General features: G+C 47.2%; 1 protein-coding gene across 1 annotated transcript in view; it reads right to left on the bottom strand.

Moving 5' to 3' along the window:
- Positions 1-18,717, bottom strand: part of Adamts17 (ADAM metallopeptidase with thrombospondin type 1 motif 17) — a 327,342-nt gene that overhangs the window by 185,656 nt on the left and 122,969 nt on the right. Inside the window, exon 8 of the mRNA XM_036196825.1 lies at positions 1,667-1,772. Within this exon, the coding sequence (XP_036052718.1) occupies positions 1,667-1,772 (106 nt within the window). The remainder of the gene's footprint in view (positions 1-1,666; positions 1,773-18,717) is intronic.

Below are 18,717 nucleotides of genomic sequence, written 5' to 3'. Positions count from 1 at the left end.
AAAACAATCTGTCTGTCTGTCTGTCTGTCTCTCTCCTCAGAGGACAGCCCAGGTGTCAGTTATGATCTCATGTTCACTGCTGTGTACAACAGGCTAGCTGACCTGTGAACTTCCAGGGAGTCTGCTGTTTCTGCGTGCTCCGACTTACCACAGGAACGTGGGGATTACAGATGCATGCTACCTCAGTGGCTTACCTGGGCTCTGAAGAAAAGAACCCAGGCCACATGCTTGAGTGGCAAGCACTATCCCCCCTGAGCCATTTCTCCAGCTCCTTCAGATAATCTTATTCGACCCAGATGCCCCCCCCCCCCCAGCTCCGGTTCTGCATTCCTACAGTCCTCAGGCAGCTGACTCATTTGCTGAGTTGGCTTGCTGGTTCTTCAGTGGTCAGAAAATGCCCACCAAGGCCATGGTGATCTATGCTCACCCCTAGCCCTAGTGAGTCACTAGGATACCGAGTTTTAACTACTGGAAAGCAGTGATAGAAACGCAATGAAAAAAATTCACAAGGGCCAAGTACTGTCACCAACAGTCAGGAAGCGGCATGATCATGTAACAAGGATGTACATCAGGGCCAATGGCTGACTTTGTGAGACCCAGGTCAATAAATACATGGTTCTTGTGCTACGTACACAACATCCACACAGCATGTTCTCCCTCTCTGTGCCCACATCATGGTACCCAGCAAGCCCAGAGGAGCCAACTGCCTACAAATGGGACCAGATAAACAGAACAGATGAGAAAGAAAGGCCTGAGACATCGCTATTGCTTCGGAAAAACAACTGCTTTTCCATCCTTTGTGTACACTGGCTTTGCTCTTGCAGCACCTGGACATAACAGAGAAGGCCCTGAACCCCTTCCTGTGGAGGTCATTAGCAAACTTTTACAACCATTTCCCAAGAACTCGATTTCCACTTGTGTTCTATACAATCCAATATAAATTTTCCCACTGTTCTGCATGCTCAGGTTTCCTCAATTTAATTTTTTTTCAAGTTCTTACACAGTCATATCACAGTTTTTCCCTTCAGAGAAACATAAAACAGACATCCTTTCTAGCAGAAAGGGTAAACTTTCAGGCCACAGTTGCAGAATAGGCTGGCTATCTGCCCCTGAGACTTCCTGCAGGTGACTGCAGCCCTTCTAACACCCACTTTCTTCCTCTGAACATGGAGGAGGCTGCCCCAGATTCTCCAGAAGGCACCTTTGGGCTCTGGGGCTTTAGGGTTACTTCATATTAAAATATGAAAGACTTTCCTTCCATATGCAAAGGCAGTTGCTGCTAATTCTCCCAAATGGAGACATTGCATTCTCCATTCAGAAAGCGGGGCTTTGGAAGTGACCGAAAAGAAAAGAGAAAGCAAATGTTCTAACGGTAAATCCGACCGTTTTCGAAGGATGTCCTTGGAGTGAATTGAAAGACCATGCTGAGCTCGGAAAATTAGTGCAACTAACGAAGATGCCCAGAAGACTTCACTGCTGGCTTTGAGAATCAATAAATATACTTCACATTAACATTTCCACACTCAAGAGTCGGTCTGCGAGGTGGCCCTTTTTTATTACAGAAACAGTGAAGGTGCAGAGCTTCTGTGTCCCGGGGCTCTGGGAATTCAAGTGGGAAATGGGTTTGGAGAAGGAAGGAGGCAGAACATTGGAGTCTGATACTTACTTGTGGCCCAGCTCATGGGCGATGGTAAAGGCCAAATTGAGACCATTGTCTTCGGCAAGCACACATTTCCTCTTAGCACTGCACACGCCTCCTAAGTAAGCAATTCCTGCAACAGAGACACAGAACACATCCTCTTCAGAATGGGGAGGCCCTGACTTCCAGGAAAGCCCACATAGTCAGAATCACGCACCACTTGGAAAGGAGCAAATGGGGACACTCTTGTCTACCAGGCTGGGCCTGCAGGCCCGGAGCTCCCCTGAGACTGGCTTGTGCAGGATGCTTTTGCATGCATCCAATAATAACTAACAACAGTGACCACAAACATCCAACAAGCCCTCGACGTGGGTCAGGTAGAGTGCTGAGTGGCTTATCAAAGCATCTAATTCCATTTTCATCACTGAGAACAGAGGCAACCCAAACCAAGTTCAGAAAGGGAGAGAGACTTTCCCAGGGTCACATGGTTTGGCATTCAGGGCTCAGAGCGAGAGACTGGCAAAGGAAAGTAAGCCATGCTCGGGATTTAAGGAGGATGTCCTTGCACATACACGTCCTTGAAAAGGACATCCTTGAGTTTTGTACTTTTGCCTTCTCCCTAATTCTGACCCTCAGGAACAAAAGCAGCCCAGGGTAGGAGGATGAACAGAGGCAGCATGCAAATGGAGGAGATCTGGGTGGGCATCAGTAAGCCAGCTGCTGGAGGAGGGCCTGGAGTTTCCCTGGGAAGAAGGCTCACTGGTGAGGGCTCCATGTGAACAGCAGGGATGGCTGAGGAGAGCAAGGTTCCAGTGCACAGAGCGGGGAGAGGAAGCCCCACTTAGGCAGGCTGGCTCTAGGTTTCCTGTCCTCCACAACAGCTCTCTGTACTTCTGCTCTGTCTGTCCCCAGGATGTCCATCCTGTTCCAGCCAGGTACTCCAGGGCTTATGGCAGCAAGGTCTCTGTGTGCCTGCCCTCTGGCCTCCCCTATCATTGGTCACCGACCCCTGTGCAGGCTGCCCTTCATGCAGGTCTGGGTAGACTAGAGGAGGGACCTAACTGTTCTTGTGAGGTCACGTTGGGTAACACCACGGCTGTGCAGCAGTAGTCAGAGAGTTGGAGGAGGAACATGGCTGCTCTTTATTTTCTGGCTCAGCACCATGCTGTGATCACTTGAGGGAGAAATGCCTATTCACTACCGCCATGGGTACCAACAGTCCACCTGCTAAGCTCCATCTTGCTGGAACTCAGGACTCCACTAATCTCCCTGCAATGTCACAGGAGGGAAGGATTTGTCATAGAACAAGGAAGATTATCTGTGGGGAATTATCTCATTAAAAATGGCCTCCCCCTCCCCACTTAGAAATAAACTCATCTTCTTAGCATGAAGCCAGCTCTGGGTGTCAGAAGGCTTCTGGTGCTATTTGCTATTTGTGGTCACACTTACCCTCCCCCTTTGGAGCAAGAGGGGGAAACAACGCCTGAGAGCACTATAAAAAAGGAAACCAGGGTTTTCAGTAGGCTTAGAGGTAAAGGGCTTACTGATTATGTGAGGGACTGGGTTTGGTTCTCAGCATCACAAAGAAAAACGTTATCAAGCTGGCACAAAGTTCAGGCACACACAGGGCATTCCCTCTTTCTGGGTCCCCTCCATGGGGTACAGAGGGGTGTCACATGCAGGCCTTGCAGATATGCAGTTCTGGGGCTACCAGTGGGTGGCACATTCCACACTCCACAGGATGAGCGGCCATGCTGTACCACAGGACTGTTGTTCTCTGAACATATGTAACATGCTTGGCCAAGGTTGCAGAATGTAAAAGCAGCAACAAAGAAATAAATTAAATGCTATTTTGGCCTGCAAATGCATTTTATGCATGTGGACTTAACAATCCAACAACGCAGACAATGGGTTGAAAGAAAACATCACCCAGAAAGGATGCAATCTGGCCGCCGGTCGCCATTTCTCTGGTTCTGTTTTAAAATGCTTTGTGGGTTGCTGCTGGCAGCCCACCAGTAAGTAGATGGTATGCTGCTACACAACACTGAGGGTGTGTGCATGGGACAGACAGACACACAGACACAGACACAGACACAGACACAGACACAGACACACACACACACACTGCAGTATGTAACACAGGTTACAGCCATTCTGGGTCAATGAATCAATTACAGGCAATCAGAAGCATACATTCTAAATTAGTCACATGGTGGTAAGAGAGAAGGGAGGCTTAATATGGCCAGCTGTGCTGAGCTTGCTGTCCTGAGCATGCCTGCTGTGGGCTCTGCTGCTGAACCAGCAGACCTTAAATGGCACACAAATACTTTGCTGGGTCCCAGCAACCCTCTGCACTCTGAGCTGGCAGAATGGGCTTTCTGCTTTAATTGGGTAGCATGCAGCACTATGAGCAACAGCCAGCAAAGAGCCCTCCAATAATTGCATTTTAATTTTTCCAAGGTGCAGATGCTTGGATTTAAAAAAAAAAAAAAAACCCAACTAGAAAACAAAGGATCAGTTTATTTATAAGAATCCTCTTGCACAAGGGTGGATTAAGGGCCATTGCTTTTAATGATTGATCACAATCATTACCACCAGCCTGGTGATAAAACCCAGCAAAAGAAAACACATAAAAGAAAATAGCCCCATCACCAAACACAAGAGCTGTGTGAGGTTATAAGCAAGGGTGTCGAAATGCTTAGCATGTGTAAACAAAGACTGGAGAAAATCCCAGGTTGCCAGCAATGTGAGATCTGCTGGGTAAATAAATGGTAATTAAACCAAGGAGCTTCTGTGGAAAACAGGCCACCAGTATTCAAAGCTAGGGTAGGGGTCCTGGAGACCAGGGATGCCCTGGTATAGTCTGTACCTAAGGTTTCCCAGCTGCCCAGGAGTGGAGGTCACTTCGGTGGCATTACTGGGAGGTGGTGGGTGTGGTGGGGAGCCTCTCGGTCCTGGTCCTTGGGGACATGCTCCTGAAAGGGTTGTAGGGCTCAGTCCCTTTCTCCTTTTTTGCTCCCTGGCCATGGGACTCCAACCATTGCACCAGAACTAGCTCAGAAGGCCTAAAAGCAATGGATCTGATGGACACCGACCAGCACCTCTACAGACATGGCCCAAACAAACCTCTGCTCCACCAAAGATGCTTCTTTTGGGGCTTCATCCCAGCACTGGGAAGCTAACCAACACAAACCTTGATCACCTCAGGCTCCAGAAAGCACCAAACTGGAAAAGGCCACCAAAGTCCACGTTTGTATTACAGGAAAAAATAGTTTTCTCTGCATCAACTTACTTAAAATGCAAAGACTGCAGCATTGCTCTGCGAACTTCACGCTGCAGAGTCGCCCCTCTAACTGCAGCTCCTGTCAGCAAGGTCTCTTACTCAATTCTCCACAAAAGCAATCATAGCAGGACTCATTTGAAAACATCAGCCCTGCATGTGTGCATGGCTCCTTGGAACGAAAGGGAAGCAGAAAGGCAACTGTCACCCATCAGCAGTGTCCCTCCAGGAACAAAGCTGCCTGACCCGTCCCTATGGAAGAAGATGTAGTCAGGTACACAGCTAGTTGGGGCTTGTGTTAGTCTCTCCTCACCGTGACAAACTCCCTAGAGAGATGTCTCCAGGAGAAGGTTTGGCTGGACCAGTTCACCTTCTGAGAGGTGTCAGTCTTTGGATGGCTAGTTCTTCAGGTGTGAGACTGTGTCGAGGCTGCTCACCAGTGGCAGATAGGCATGGTGGAGCAGAGCTGATCTCTCCACAGAAAGCAGGAAGCATAGCAAAGGCAGGAAGGGATCCAGGCAAGATCTCCTCACTCAAAGTTACACTCCCAGGGACCCGCCTCCTCCACCAGGACCTGCCTTGCAGTCCCACCACCCCTCAACAGTTTTAGGTCTAGTAATGAGTGAGCCATTGGTTAGGTCAAAGCCACCATGGTCTCGACCTCTCTGGGCATGCCCTCATGGACTCACTCAGAGGTGGGACTGACTATTTGCCTTGCCTTGTCTCCAGCTAATGAAGTTAGTAATCAAGATTGACTATCAACACTGGAGCAGGATACAAATGAAGGACACTCTGCCTCCAACACCTCAGTGGCAGCTGACACTTCCCCCAAAACTTGCCTAATGGACAATAATGAATAAGCCTGGGCAGAGAATATTTTCATAAATCTTAATGTGTACTTCCATAAAGAAGTAGATGTAATAAAGCAAAGGTTTCTTCTATTTAAGGCCAAATGTTCATAAGCCTAAAGATAGGACTCAAGAGAGACATATTCCAGTCTCAGTGGTAGTTACCTCTGGGATGTGCTAAAGGGATTAGAGAGCTTCCTAAAAGCCTTTCCCTTTTCACCTTATTAGGAGCTCCAGTGGGGCTACTGAGATGGACCAGGAGGTAAAAGTGGTTGCTTCTAAGGCTGAAGACTTGAGTGTGATCCCCACAACCCACATAGTGAGGACAGAGGACCAGCTCCCACAAGCTGTCATCTGACCTCATTCACCACTGCATGGGCATGTCCACCCTGATATAAATAAATAAATAAAATGTAAATCAAAAGAGACCAAATCAATTTATTATATTGGACTTAAACTTTATACCATTAATTAACATACTGTATATTTCATTTATTCTAGATGACATAGCACTTTCAGAGTTGGAAGACAAAAACAAGACCCCACTGGATCACCATCCAGGGTGTACAGCGCTCCAGGAATCCAGTGATGTAGCATGCTCCCAGTTAACTCCATCAAAGACAAAACTACATGTGTACTTACATAGGGCTTCGTCCCGCCTCTACTGAACCCCTGGATAAACAGGAGTAAAGCACAAATCAAATGCTGAGTGTAGAATTCAAGGACAATAATGAGTTCATCTAGTGCCAGGGGATGTTTAATACATTCTTCCAGAGGAGAGAAGCATGCCACCAGAGCCCTCTACCCACCTCCCCAGCCATGCTGACCACACATGGACCCTCCCTCGTCTTTCCATAGGAACACCCTGTTGGAGAAGAAATCAGGTGAAGAGGCTTAATTACTTTCTTTTTCAGTAGAGAGCTGCATGTAAGCTTATAATTCATAAACTCAGGACTATCTGTTTGATCTGCTCTAGACTCTGAGAGTAAACACCGCACAACTGTATAAACCCAGTTTTTCGCCAGTAAATCACAGTGTGTAAACTGCCTGCAGCTGCTGGCCTTGCTGCCTAGCAGTCAGATGCACAGGGGCTCCACCTGTGAGCCAACAGTCAGGTTTTCCTTGCCTGCTGCCCAGCGTGCCGACACCAGCACACTCATGACTGGGCCCTCAGCCAGTCCACGACAGGGAGGTGATTACTATCTAATCATCTGATGCTCCTGTCACTGTCAAGTATCTTATGCTCATGTTTATTGACAACTGTGTGCAAGATTCAAACAATGAGATTCGGTGCAATTGAACTTGGGGACAACATTTAAGAGCAAAGGTCTTAAAGTCTAATATGTGACAAATGAAATGTAGCTACTGTCAATTCTCATTCATAATGATATATATATATATATATAGAGAGAGAGACTTTGCTATTATATATTGTCGATTCATTCACATTAAACACACACCCATGGAATTCATGCTTGAACAAGAATGCATAGCTGTTCCTCCCCCCTCTCTAGGATTTTTTCCACAAGGCTCTCCATAAGGCACATTGTCGCATCTTGCTCTTAGGAACACTCTACATTTGAATGCCAGGATTGGAAGTCATTTGAAACAGTGAAATCACAAAGTGTGTGTGGAGTGGGGTACAAAAATGCAAAACATGTGGCACTAAGTCCCGCTGAAAAGGGCACTTGTTGTGGGGTGAGAGTTGAAACAGGGAGGCAGAGGATGGCCTTGTTCACCCTCAGCCGGGAATGTGCCTGTCTGGTGACTCATGTTTTTCCCCACTCTGCACATGGCCATAGATGACTGCCAGAGTGTTTTGAGGCCCGGAGCTGCAAATACGTCATAGCAAATGGCAAAAATAAATCAGAGTATCCTAAAACAAGAAACCCTCCAACCCAGAAACAAAAACCCTCACATTGGGCAAAAGAAATTGCTCATCAGCTGCAGTAAGGAAATTCCATTCTCATCCCAGCACTGATCCTGTCCCCACTCTTCTCTCCAAATGACTTGGTCCACTTGGACCACCTCCTCTCAGCTTGTTTCTGGAATCAGGGACTCACCAGGATTCACTCACCATGCAGGTGAGCTTCTGCATAGAGTCACGGTCTCCTGAGGGACCCCAGAGCCATGTGAGAGCATAGGATCTAAGAAAAAAATCAGGAAGCATTGCTTATGGTAAGGCTTCAGAAGGCTGGTGAGAGAAGTGGCCAGAGGGACCCGTCTACCTGGGACTCAGAAGCTCTGTACTCTACACCTGCTGTGCCCATGACTTTCTGTCTCATCTTGGGGCACCTATCTCCTGAGGCACAGTGGACTGCTCTCCGAGACTTTGCCTTGTCTTAGCAATTTCCCCACCAGGACATGCTCTGCTTGCTTCTAGTCTCTCTATCTGGTCCTGTAGAGTCAGCCAGGTAGAAAGATGAGCTAGCTATCCAAGGTCCTTATTTCTATACCATGCAGAATATTGGAGCAATGGCCTCAAAGAAGGTCACTGGTCCCTTTCCTAAACAGCACTGTAGACAATGCTACTGCCAACAAAAACGCCCATGCCTTACTGTCTCTGACTGAGAAGAGCCCAGGGGAGCTGAGACATTTAATAGCCCACCCAAGGTTAGATGAAGGAGTAAATGGACAGGGAAAGCTTTTAAAAAGTGAATCACTGAAGGTTCCGCTGTTCTGATTGAGCCTTAATATAACTTAGAATAATCAGAACAGTTTGGTACTGACATGAGATAGACATACAGATCATGGGAACAGGACTCAAAGTCCAAAAAATAAATCCACACAGTTAGGGTTTATTCATTTTTGACAAGGGCTTCCCCATCACTCAATAAACAAAGAAGTATCTTTTCAACAACAGTGCTGGACAGCTACACACAGAAGAAAGGTGTAGCCCTACCTCACGCCACACACAAAATGTAAATCACCAGGAATGGAGCCCCCCAACACCAGCCCTGGAATTAGAGAACCCTCAGAAAGCAGTGAAGGAACTCTTGGCCTGAGGATAGGCAGTGCCTTCTCAGAGGTAATAGTCAAAGCACAAGTCAGCAGAGGTAGTGGAGTTCAATTTTCTGCAACAGGAGAATGGCTGGGAGTGGAAGATCTGGGGAGTGTGTGTGTGGGTCACCTTCACTTCATCCACCAAGCCAAGCATGAGTGCCAGCACCCCCATAGCCCCAGCCCCACCCTGCTTTATGCTATGCTTTGCTGCTTGCTGGTGTACCCATGGCAGCAACCCCACCAGTGAACTGAGTTAGCTGGTGTGTTCCAACAGCCCACGAGCCACTGTTCTGTTTCAGGGTGTTCTTGGACATAGGTCAGACTCAGGAGAGGTCATGGGCGCTAGGCCTTGCTCTCTATGGTCGATCTGATAATAATATCACAGCCGAGGATACATACAGATGCTCTTGGCTCAGTTTCCCAGACATGTCCAAGATCCTAGGCTTTGGAAATCATGTAGTAAGTTCTGAATCAGGAACTGAAGGTCTCTGAGTTTGTTGGAGCAGTAGCTCCTATAAGCCAAGACCACTGATGCAGTAAATGAGCCGAGTGTAAATTGTCAGTGTAAGGAGTAGATTCCCCAGGAATTTAGAAGCTGGAAGCAAAAGAGTTTATCCCAACAGTTTGCTATACTCTGTAAAAGCCAAAACAGACCAGGAGAGGGGTGGGGTGGGGGATGGGGAAAATAAATAACTGTTGATATTCAACAGACCACAACCAGTGTGAGCCAAGCACATTGAGATTCTTTGCAGATTTCCCACCCTGGGAACAAGATGGCACTTTTTGTCTACAGGGCCCATTGGGTGGGAGGGACCTCCAAGAAGCCAGCATCATGTTCCTCCAATGGCCTTGGCTCAGGGCTCATGGGCTTCTGGAACAGGCAATTCATTAAGAACAGCCCCCAGCAGGTTCACCTCGGGACATGGGAGGGGCCTTGAAAATCTCTTATTCTGACAAACACTTCATCAAGTGTTTCCTGACTCCACGTCCATGGCGGGCCTCAAGCCAGGCACAGACTCTAAGCTGAGCAAGAACTATGGAGTGCAGAGAAAATGTCCCAGAGAACATGGTTGCAGCTGAAAGCGAGAACTCAGGTAGAAAGGTGAGCTGACAAGTCCTCAGTCAGAGCCCTGGGCCCAAAAGGTGGCAGTGGGGTCTCTTAAAGACACCTGACTGGGGCCTTCAACCCAGCTCTAGCCTCTTTGAGGACTGGAGACAGCTGCACAGGGGTCCTCCGCTCATGCCCCTTCTTTCTTCTTGTCACTGTTATAACAGAGGTTCCCCATGCTCCTGTTTACTAAGCAAACATTCCTGACCACTGGGGACCACAGCAGGTCCTTGTGTCAGTGTCTGTGGGCAGTGGAGGACAGTGTGAGTCTCTCAGTCCTGATTCAGAAGGCCTCTGTGCCTGCTCATGTGACTGCATCAGAGACGCTCAGGAACCCATCAAGAGCTTGCCATTCAGGAGACATGGTCACCTAACATGCTTGTACCCTAGCAATAGATTATCCTCCTCCATGCATATGTGCACCAGTGTGCCTGTGCAGCATCACCTCCTCCATGTAGATGTGCACACCAGTGTGCCTGTGCAGCATCACCTTCCTCCATGTGTGTGTGCACACCAGTGTGCCCATGCAGCCTCACCCTCCTCCATGCAGATGTGCACCAGTGTGCCTGTGCAGCCTCACCCTCCTCCATGCAGATGTGCACCAGTGTGCCTGGGCAGCATGGTTCTGCAAAGCAGCCCTGTAAGCTGGCATCATGAGGCTGATGCCCACATTCCCAACCCAACAAACCACAATAGGTTTTGAAACCTGATTAGGGGGCAGTGGGAGTCATTTTTGTCTTTGACTGAAGACTCATGATGTGGCCCAGGCTGGCCTTGAACTCATGACCTTCTTACCTCCAGCTTTGGACTTAAGCTCAATCATCCTCCTGTCTCTACTCCTGCATATTACAGATGTGTGCTGCTACCACACCTAGCCAAAGTTTGAAAGCTTTAAAACACTCACATTCTTTTTTGGTCCATGATTTAAAAATAAACTTTATCAGTCCCCATCAGTGGCTTTAAGATCCCTCTATTGTCTCATTGAAAGTTGGTCCCCACCCCCTTACTGGTAAGCTAGGCTGCCTCCCCTATGCCTAAGGAAAGCTGGGATTTTAGGTGGAAGTAAAGCTGGGAAGAACCAGTAGACACTTTGCCTAAAGTACCTTCACTGTGTGGGCAATGAGACACCCTGGGCTTCCAAAGGGCCAGACAGCCCCAAAGCATTGGAGATTTAAGTGTTCCTTCTGCAGATTCAAACATCACTTGGAAGGATGGGTACATTCCTGTCGCCAAGACCCAATCAAGCACAAATCCTGATCTCTCAGCATCTGTGTTTGAACTGAATTTAGAGCATCCACAGTTAAAGTCATGAGGAAGGGCTATCATGTGAGCGGAGAGCCTGGGAAAGCAGGCAAAGTGCTTACGGATGTGTATGAATCCACTGAGACAGAATGTCTCATAGCAACTTGAGGAAGGAAAGGTGTCTTTGAGTTCACAGTTCCAGAGATGTCAGTCTGTAGTTGCTTGTTCTACAAACTTGGACAAAATATTATGATGGTAGGGGCACATAGCAGGCAGGAAATAAAAAGATGGAATTATGGGAAGGGAACAGGGCAAGATACATGCTCTTAATGATATATCCCCAGCATCTCACAGTTGCCTACCTGATGGGTCTCAGTTTGCTATCCAACAGTAATGCTACCAGATAATCCATCCAGGGATTAGCCCACTCACCAGGCCACAGCCCTCATGATCTAACTCCTCTGGGAATGCCATACCCCTTAGGTGGCTCTAATTCCCCAGGTGTCTCCCGATCCCGCAAAGCCGCCAGTGAAGAGGAACCATCATCCACTGTGAAGAGTAAGCATGCACATTCTCCTCAAGCCATCTGTGGTTGTCCCTTCCCCTCTACTGTGACAACACACTGGACAGAAGTGGCCTAAGGGAGGAAAGGCTGAGGGTGGCTCTGAGCTTGAGGGGACAGGCGGTCACGGTGAGGAAGTCATGGCAGTAGGAGCCTGACCAGAGCTGGTGACATTGCACCTGCAGTTAAGAAGCAAGGAAAAATGGCTGATTCTCAGTTCTTTTTCTCTTCTGCATTTCGCATAGAAGCCCAGTCCATACTAGGGTGCTTCTTCTTCCTTAATTAACCTAATGTAGACTGTCCCTCACAGGCATGCCCGGACACTTGTCTCCTAGGGAATTCTAGGTCCCGTTGGGCAGACACTCAGTGTTAACCATCACACCAGAATCATGGTTCAGTTAGACTCCTGGAAGCCCTAAGGTTGAGCCATAACCATGAGTGTGACTTGATTTTAGACAGGGCTTTTAGGGAAGCAATTAAAGTTAGATGAGTTACGATGATGGGGCTTTGAGAGAACTTCTGTCCTCATGAAAAAAGGTACAGACACCAGAAAACCAGAAGACACGTTTCTTCCCGCTTTCTGAATATACACAAGTAACCTGGTGAGGCTGTGTGTGGTGAGAAGGGGACCATCTGTAATCCAAGAAAGAGGGCGCTCACCAGAAACCATGGCTTTTTATTTATGCCATCTAGTCTATGATACTCTGTCAGACAGTGCAAGTCAGCTGCCCAGCAGCTTCTTGTTTTCACTTTAAATCCCCTGAAACCCACAAATGCAGTGTTGGGAGAACCCAAGGGAATTATTGCTACAAAGGCCCAGGAAATGGTCAAGTAGTGAAAAGGGCTTGGCCCAGTGATAGGACCGGTGGAGGGGCATCTGCAGGGCTGGTGGCTGCTACTTTTGATCTGCAGATGGTCACAACGATCCCTGCTTTCCATAGTAAGTCACTAGGAGGTCAAAAAGTCTGGTTGAGGTCATTCCATGGAGGATTGAGGCTGAAAAGGGACACACTAGGGTATAGCTAGGGGCTGGATTTCTCTACTCCTTAAATTGGGCCTAGCTCACAAAGATGTTTCATTTTCAAATATTTATTGAGTGGTGGCAGGCATTGTTATAAATGTTTACGTTATAAATGTTTACATGTAAATTACGTCAATTGACGTTTACAAAATAAAACAGATACAAGTAAATGATACAGGACTCTGTGGCCATGGTTTAGCAACCTAGAAATAGTCAAGAGGACAATTTGGAAAATAAGAATGTCAAGAAGACAATTTGGAAAATAAGTCTTAAGTACACTCAAATGTCCCTGGTTCCCAAAGCCACATGCACACATTAGTCAATGTCCACTCTTACCTGCATCACCAACTTCTCCTGGATTCCACATCAGTCTCCAACTACATGAGCTGTTCCTATTATTCACTGTTATGTCATCACAGGACCACTGAGTGTGATATCCCTGAAACTTAACTCAGATAACCTTGAAAACTAGCTCCACTCCCTTCAGACTGACCTCTGTGTCTCTAAAGAGTAAATATAACACAAGTCCTATCCAGAGACATTTCCAAGAAGAGACACTTTCTCAGAATAATTAAGAAACCACATCTCTTGCTCAGTTCTTAGGCCATTCTCTTGGGGCATGAAATGTACAATTTTTGGGAACCTCAGAGTGAGCATGAGTGCTTGCAATCTGAACCTTAGTCCTAAGTACTTCTGAGGACCCTGTTGCTCCTGGGCTGTGAACATAGGCTCACACTAGGCCGAGAGCAGCTCCAGGCACCACCTCCATAAGTCATACCCTACCAGGACACCATAGCCCTCAACTAAGGAAGTATTCCAACATGGAGAACCAGCTATCATCTGAATAGTTATCCAATATTCATGAGCTAATGTTAACCTGCCATGAGAAGCCCAAGGGAGACCCTAGGACAGTCTCAGCCTGTCCTGGACAGGAAGTGAAAATGGAAACATGCCATTCCATTAAGGAGTGTGTGTGTGTGTGTGTGTGTGTGTGTGTGTGTGTGTGTGTGTTCATCCCCACTTAGAAAGGTTGTTGATGACAGCTGAAGGTGGGTACCAAGTTCAGCCAGAGGAAACAGCTGATCTGCGGCAGCCATCAGCAGTCAGGGTGGTCAGCCAGTGTCTGGGAATCGTCAGTGGCAGCGGTACAGGAAATGCATGGTACGGATTCTCTGGCCCTGCCTTGGAGTGAGGTCATTTCCTTGTTCTCTGCTTACAGATGCAGCTCATCGCCAGTGACTACCTTGGGTGTTAGGATGATCCCAGACCACAGAAATAGCATGCGTGTCAGTATCTGTCTTTAAAATGTCAAAGAGAGAATAAACAAATGCGCTTTGGCTTTTAAGCAATTTCACACATTTCCATGTTGCCTCTGTGCTGATGGTGACCGCCACACAACATCCCCAGGGCCAGGCTCCTGTCTGCACTCTGTTGCCCTGTTCCTGCCCCAGACAGAGCCTACCCCACACAGGTCTGGCCAGCCTAAATTGGGCTTTTCTTGTTTCCCTCCCTTTGGAGTTCTAAGGCTCACAGCCCCGCTCAGCCTCTTTCTCTAATTCTAATCCATCTGCTATTTCCTGCTGCTCAGAGACTCTGGAATTTGTTTCCTTTCCCGTGTCCCAAGTCCAGACCTTTGTCATCACCTTAAACTTGGATTGTTGGGAAATCTCAGAGGTCACTCAGCTTGTTCCTCCCCTCCCAGACTGGCCTCTCCTCCTGATCCTGCTCCCTCTCAGAGTGATGTCTTAGGTCATCTGGGGTTAGCTGGCCCAGCCTAGCTCCAGCTCCAGTGAAATACCCAGTGTGAAGAAAATGGGGCAGAGGATGATAGAGGACACCTGGTTCCCTTCTCTGGCCCTTACAGCTATGGAAAGATGCATGGACCCGCATGTACATGTATGCACATACCCTCCCCTACAGCAGTTTAGAACAGGGGTTGGAAAAAACCCAGTCAGGGACTACTGCAGTTCTGTACTGGCAAGCCCAGTCCATCTGGACCTGCAGCAAAGAATGTTTGCAGCTGCTATACATGCACACTCAGAAGCATGAATTTAAATGCATGCACCCCCTCCCCCTTACACACACACACACACACACACACACACACACACACACACACACCTGGCACCACACTGTAGAAGATATTGTCCTCACTCACACATGGATGCACCCCTACCTTCACACAGCAGGAGGGTAAATTCCCCAGATTAAGCCATCACCAAATAGGAAGAACCTGCTGAATGCAGACACTTTGGTTGAGGACCCTCCTCCAACCACCACAGAGGAAATCAAGAAGTCTCTGCTTGGTTGCGGGGAGGGCACAGAGACAGTGAGCCTGAGACATAGACTCAATCAGGTCTGTGCAGAATCTGTTCCAGGGACCACAGGCGAGGGCTGCCAACTACTGTGCAAAGTCCGTGGAAATTAGCAAGTTACTCACATAGGTATCTTTAACTTCTGAAACTGCGTATTTTAGTTTTGCATGTATGGATTTCTTGCAAAAAGTTTTCTAGTGTTTAATGGATTTTCAAAGGGACCCACGACTTCAAAAAGTTGAAAGTACTTAAATGCAGGCATCCCAGGATGTAATCAAGGACATTCCTTTGGAAAAAGTCTCCAAAAGACCCTGGGAAAATTACCCTTCAGCCCTCAGGGATTTCCCAAGCATTCCTCAGAAGGTGATAACCAATAGGGTTTTGTAGAATGTGTTTCTCTTTGCCAGATCTCAACCAATTGACAGATGGAACGAATGAGGCAGGTCTGTTATGACTCACCAGCAAGGTTACTTTTAACGTAACAGCTAAGGTAATGAGAAGGTTTATAGGCCTGTGCTTTGTCTCCTAGGTCCAAGCATCTCATTGAGAAAGCATCTTGCATTGAGTGTTCAACTTAAATTGGATGCCACAAGTGTAAAATTAGAAAACAGATAGAAATAGCATATAGGCGTGCACAGAGACACACCCACACCCACAAATACAGATGGATCCTTGACTCAGCCACGTGACTTTAGAACTTCACAATGGTACCTACACCATATACATACAATAGAAGCCAAACTTGAATTTTCATCTATGTCTGGGCTAGTCATACGGAACCCAATGTTGTCTAGTGAGTCTTGGCAGCAACAACCAGCCACCCCGATGACCAGTGGGAACAACCCATGCTTTACAGTGAACTATATTTCTTGGGTAGATTAAGTGTACTCTATGCATTTTTATGACTTAGGGCATTTCCATCTTATGATGGGTTCATGCAGATATAACCCTTTGTATGTCAAAGGAAGTCTGTATGAACCCCTGAGTGCTAAAATGTGTATGTGAGCCTTGAAAATGAAATCACCACAGTCTCTCTGTTAGGCTGTCTACCAGGTGCTTTTTATTGTGCGTGGGCCTGGGAGTGCATGGGACGGATGTGATGCAGAGGAATGCACACTAAAGATTCTACAGAGCTACCTTTGCTTTCAGGAAGTTAGTTCCTTCTCAAAACGAATTTTGTTGTGGTTAACATGAGTAAAATCACCACATAAAGACGTATGTCTTTTTGGTGATACAGTTAAAAGATAATAAGAAATAACTATCATTGCCTTTTTAAAAAAGTATATACATCTGTTCTTTCACTTTCATGACTCAAATCAAAGGGGAGTTTCCTGCTGCACGTCCATGGAGGGCAAACCCATCCTAAGAGCATCCCACACAAAGCCCACCAACTTGTAAACAGAGCATAGCAATGTTCCCATAGGGCAGTCCAGTGTTGGTCTATCATAAACAACTACAAACTCCCAGAGAAACCAGTCATGCAGGAGAATCTTCCCAGGCAGAGTGGAACTGCACACACTTTTGTTTCTCTTCATCTTTTCTGACATTTTTTAACTACACTATTAACCAGGCCACCCCTCCACTCTTTCCAGTCCTGGGGACTGCAACATTCTAGGTTCACATGTCTAGGCGCACCCCCTCCCCCCATCTCACCCCACAATAGGAGGCTGAAATCTTCTCTGGTTTTAATGCACATGTGTGCACATGTAGACACTTGCATGTGGAGATCAGAGGATAACCTTGGGCAAGATCCTCAGGAGTGTCATCTACCTCCTTTGAGATAGGGTCTGTCAGTGCCCTCAGACTTACCAGGGATCCTTTTGTCCCTTCTTGCTTAGAAAAACAAAAACAAAAACAAAAACAAAAAACAAGCACTACTTCTCCTGCCATTTTCACATGGGTTCTAGGGATGGAACTCAGGTTTTCATACTTATGAAGCAAGCATGTGTTAGCCATTTCCCCAGCCCTGAAATAACCGCCTAAGGAAACCCACATTGTACTCCTTGATGTCAACTTGACGCCAGCTAGAGTCATCTAAAAGGAAAAAGGAGAGAACTCTAATTAAGAAAATGTCTCCATAAGATCAAGTTGTAGGCAAGCCTGTAGGGCATTTTCTTAATTAGTGATTGGGCCCAAGGTGAGTGCTGCCATTCCTGGGCTGGTGGTCCTGAGTTCTATAAGGAAGCAGGCTGAGCAAGCTATAGGGAACAAGCCAGTAAGCAGCACCCCTCCATGGCCTCTGCATTAGCTCCTGCCTCCAGGTTCCTGCCCTGTCTGGGTTCCTGCCCTGACTTCATCTGGTAATGAACAGCAATGTGGAAATGTAAGTGGAATAAAACCTTTCCTCTTCATCCTGCTTTTGGTCATGATATTTCATCACAACCATAGTAACTCTAAGTAAGATACATCATTACATGATAAACTCCCTACTACCCCAAGGAAATAACCATTTCTTAGGAAGAGAGAGCTTCCCAGCAAATGGTATAGTTCCATTGGTCTATTTTACTCATTCTGGTATAAAATTTTTCTATTGAAATTTAATTTTTCAATAAAGACCAATCCCAACCCTCTGAATGTAGAATTCACCATTCAAAACCATAAGCTGAGCATCCCCTGCCCCTGTGCCATTCTGGGCAGACTCTGACCACAGCAGAGCTACCCATCCTGATACATCTGGAATGGAGCCATAGCATAGGTAAAACATAAAAACAGAACAATAAAAACCAACTTGACATCAACTGGCTAACACAGGAGTCAATCAAAGCAGGGGTGGGAACAATTTCCCAAAGTAAAGCAAGATGTTGACATGGGCGATCAGCTGCTCATGAAATGAGGGGGTAATTTTTTTTTTCTTGCCCTCATTTAAATGTTTCATGTCTGGATCTCATCTGGAACATCCAAGCAGCTTTGGGCCCAAATAGCTGGCATTCCTCTGATAATCCCAGGCCTGTCACTGTCTCTCTATCTCAGCAATGGGAATTACATGTTCGCCTCCATTTCAGTGTGACAGACTTTCCCAGTTCTCTCACCACAGATAACTCTACCTGCGGTCTTCACGGGGCTTACTCAGAGCCTGACTGTCCTAGGACACCTGCACTGGCCACTGCTGCCCTTGAGTTGACAAGTTTGGTCTCTGGACAATAGTGCCAAGAAGGCTTTGGGCTGCCTTGCTGTAAGTGGCCAAGACAGCAGCAGCCCAAATGCCCCTCCTGGCCTGTCTCTAGGTGTAAGCATGGCCTGCTCCACTCCTGGGGGAAAATGGGCATCCCAAATGCAGCTTTCAGAACACTTTGGTCCTCCTGCTCAACGACATGTGCCCAGAGGCAGCCAGTGAGTGATGGTGAGACACTCCGATCCACCGAGGACTGTCTCAAGCCCATTTATGACTGTGGGTGTTGTCTGACGCTAAGAGGATGGGAAATGTGCTTCTACAGGGGAGCTGACTCGAAAGCCATGGTTTCTAATGCAGTCTGGTCTCCCATGGGGATTCTTTGGGAATGAAGTCAATGATTCATTTCTTTTGGGCCAGCAGATTCTAAGAGGTTGAGGAAGGGAGACTGGACAGAGGTATCTGGATCACCCTTTGCCACTGGCTCCCTCAGTGCCGGATACCTCATTTGGATATGTGCCTGATACCCACACCTCAAAGAGTTGAGGAGCAAAATGAATCCTATGTGTAAATCACGTTTTATGTAGGAA

The sequence above is a fragment of the Onychomys torridus genome, chromosome 1, assembly GCF_903995425.1.
Source record: "Onychomys torridus chromosome 1, mOncTor1.1, whole genome shotgun sequence".
NCBI lineage: Eukaryota > Metazoa > Chordata > Mammalia > Rodentia > Cricetidae > Onychomys > Onychomys torridus.
Note: the sequence above shows the minus strand (reverse complement) of the source record. Positions and strands in the feature narration are given on the sequence as shown.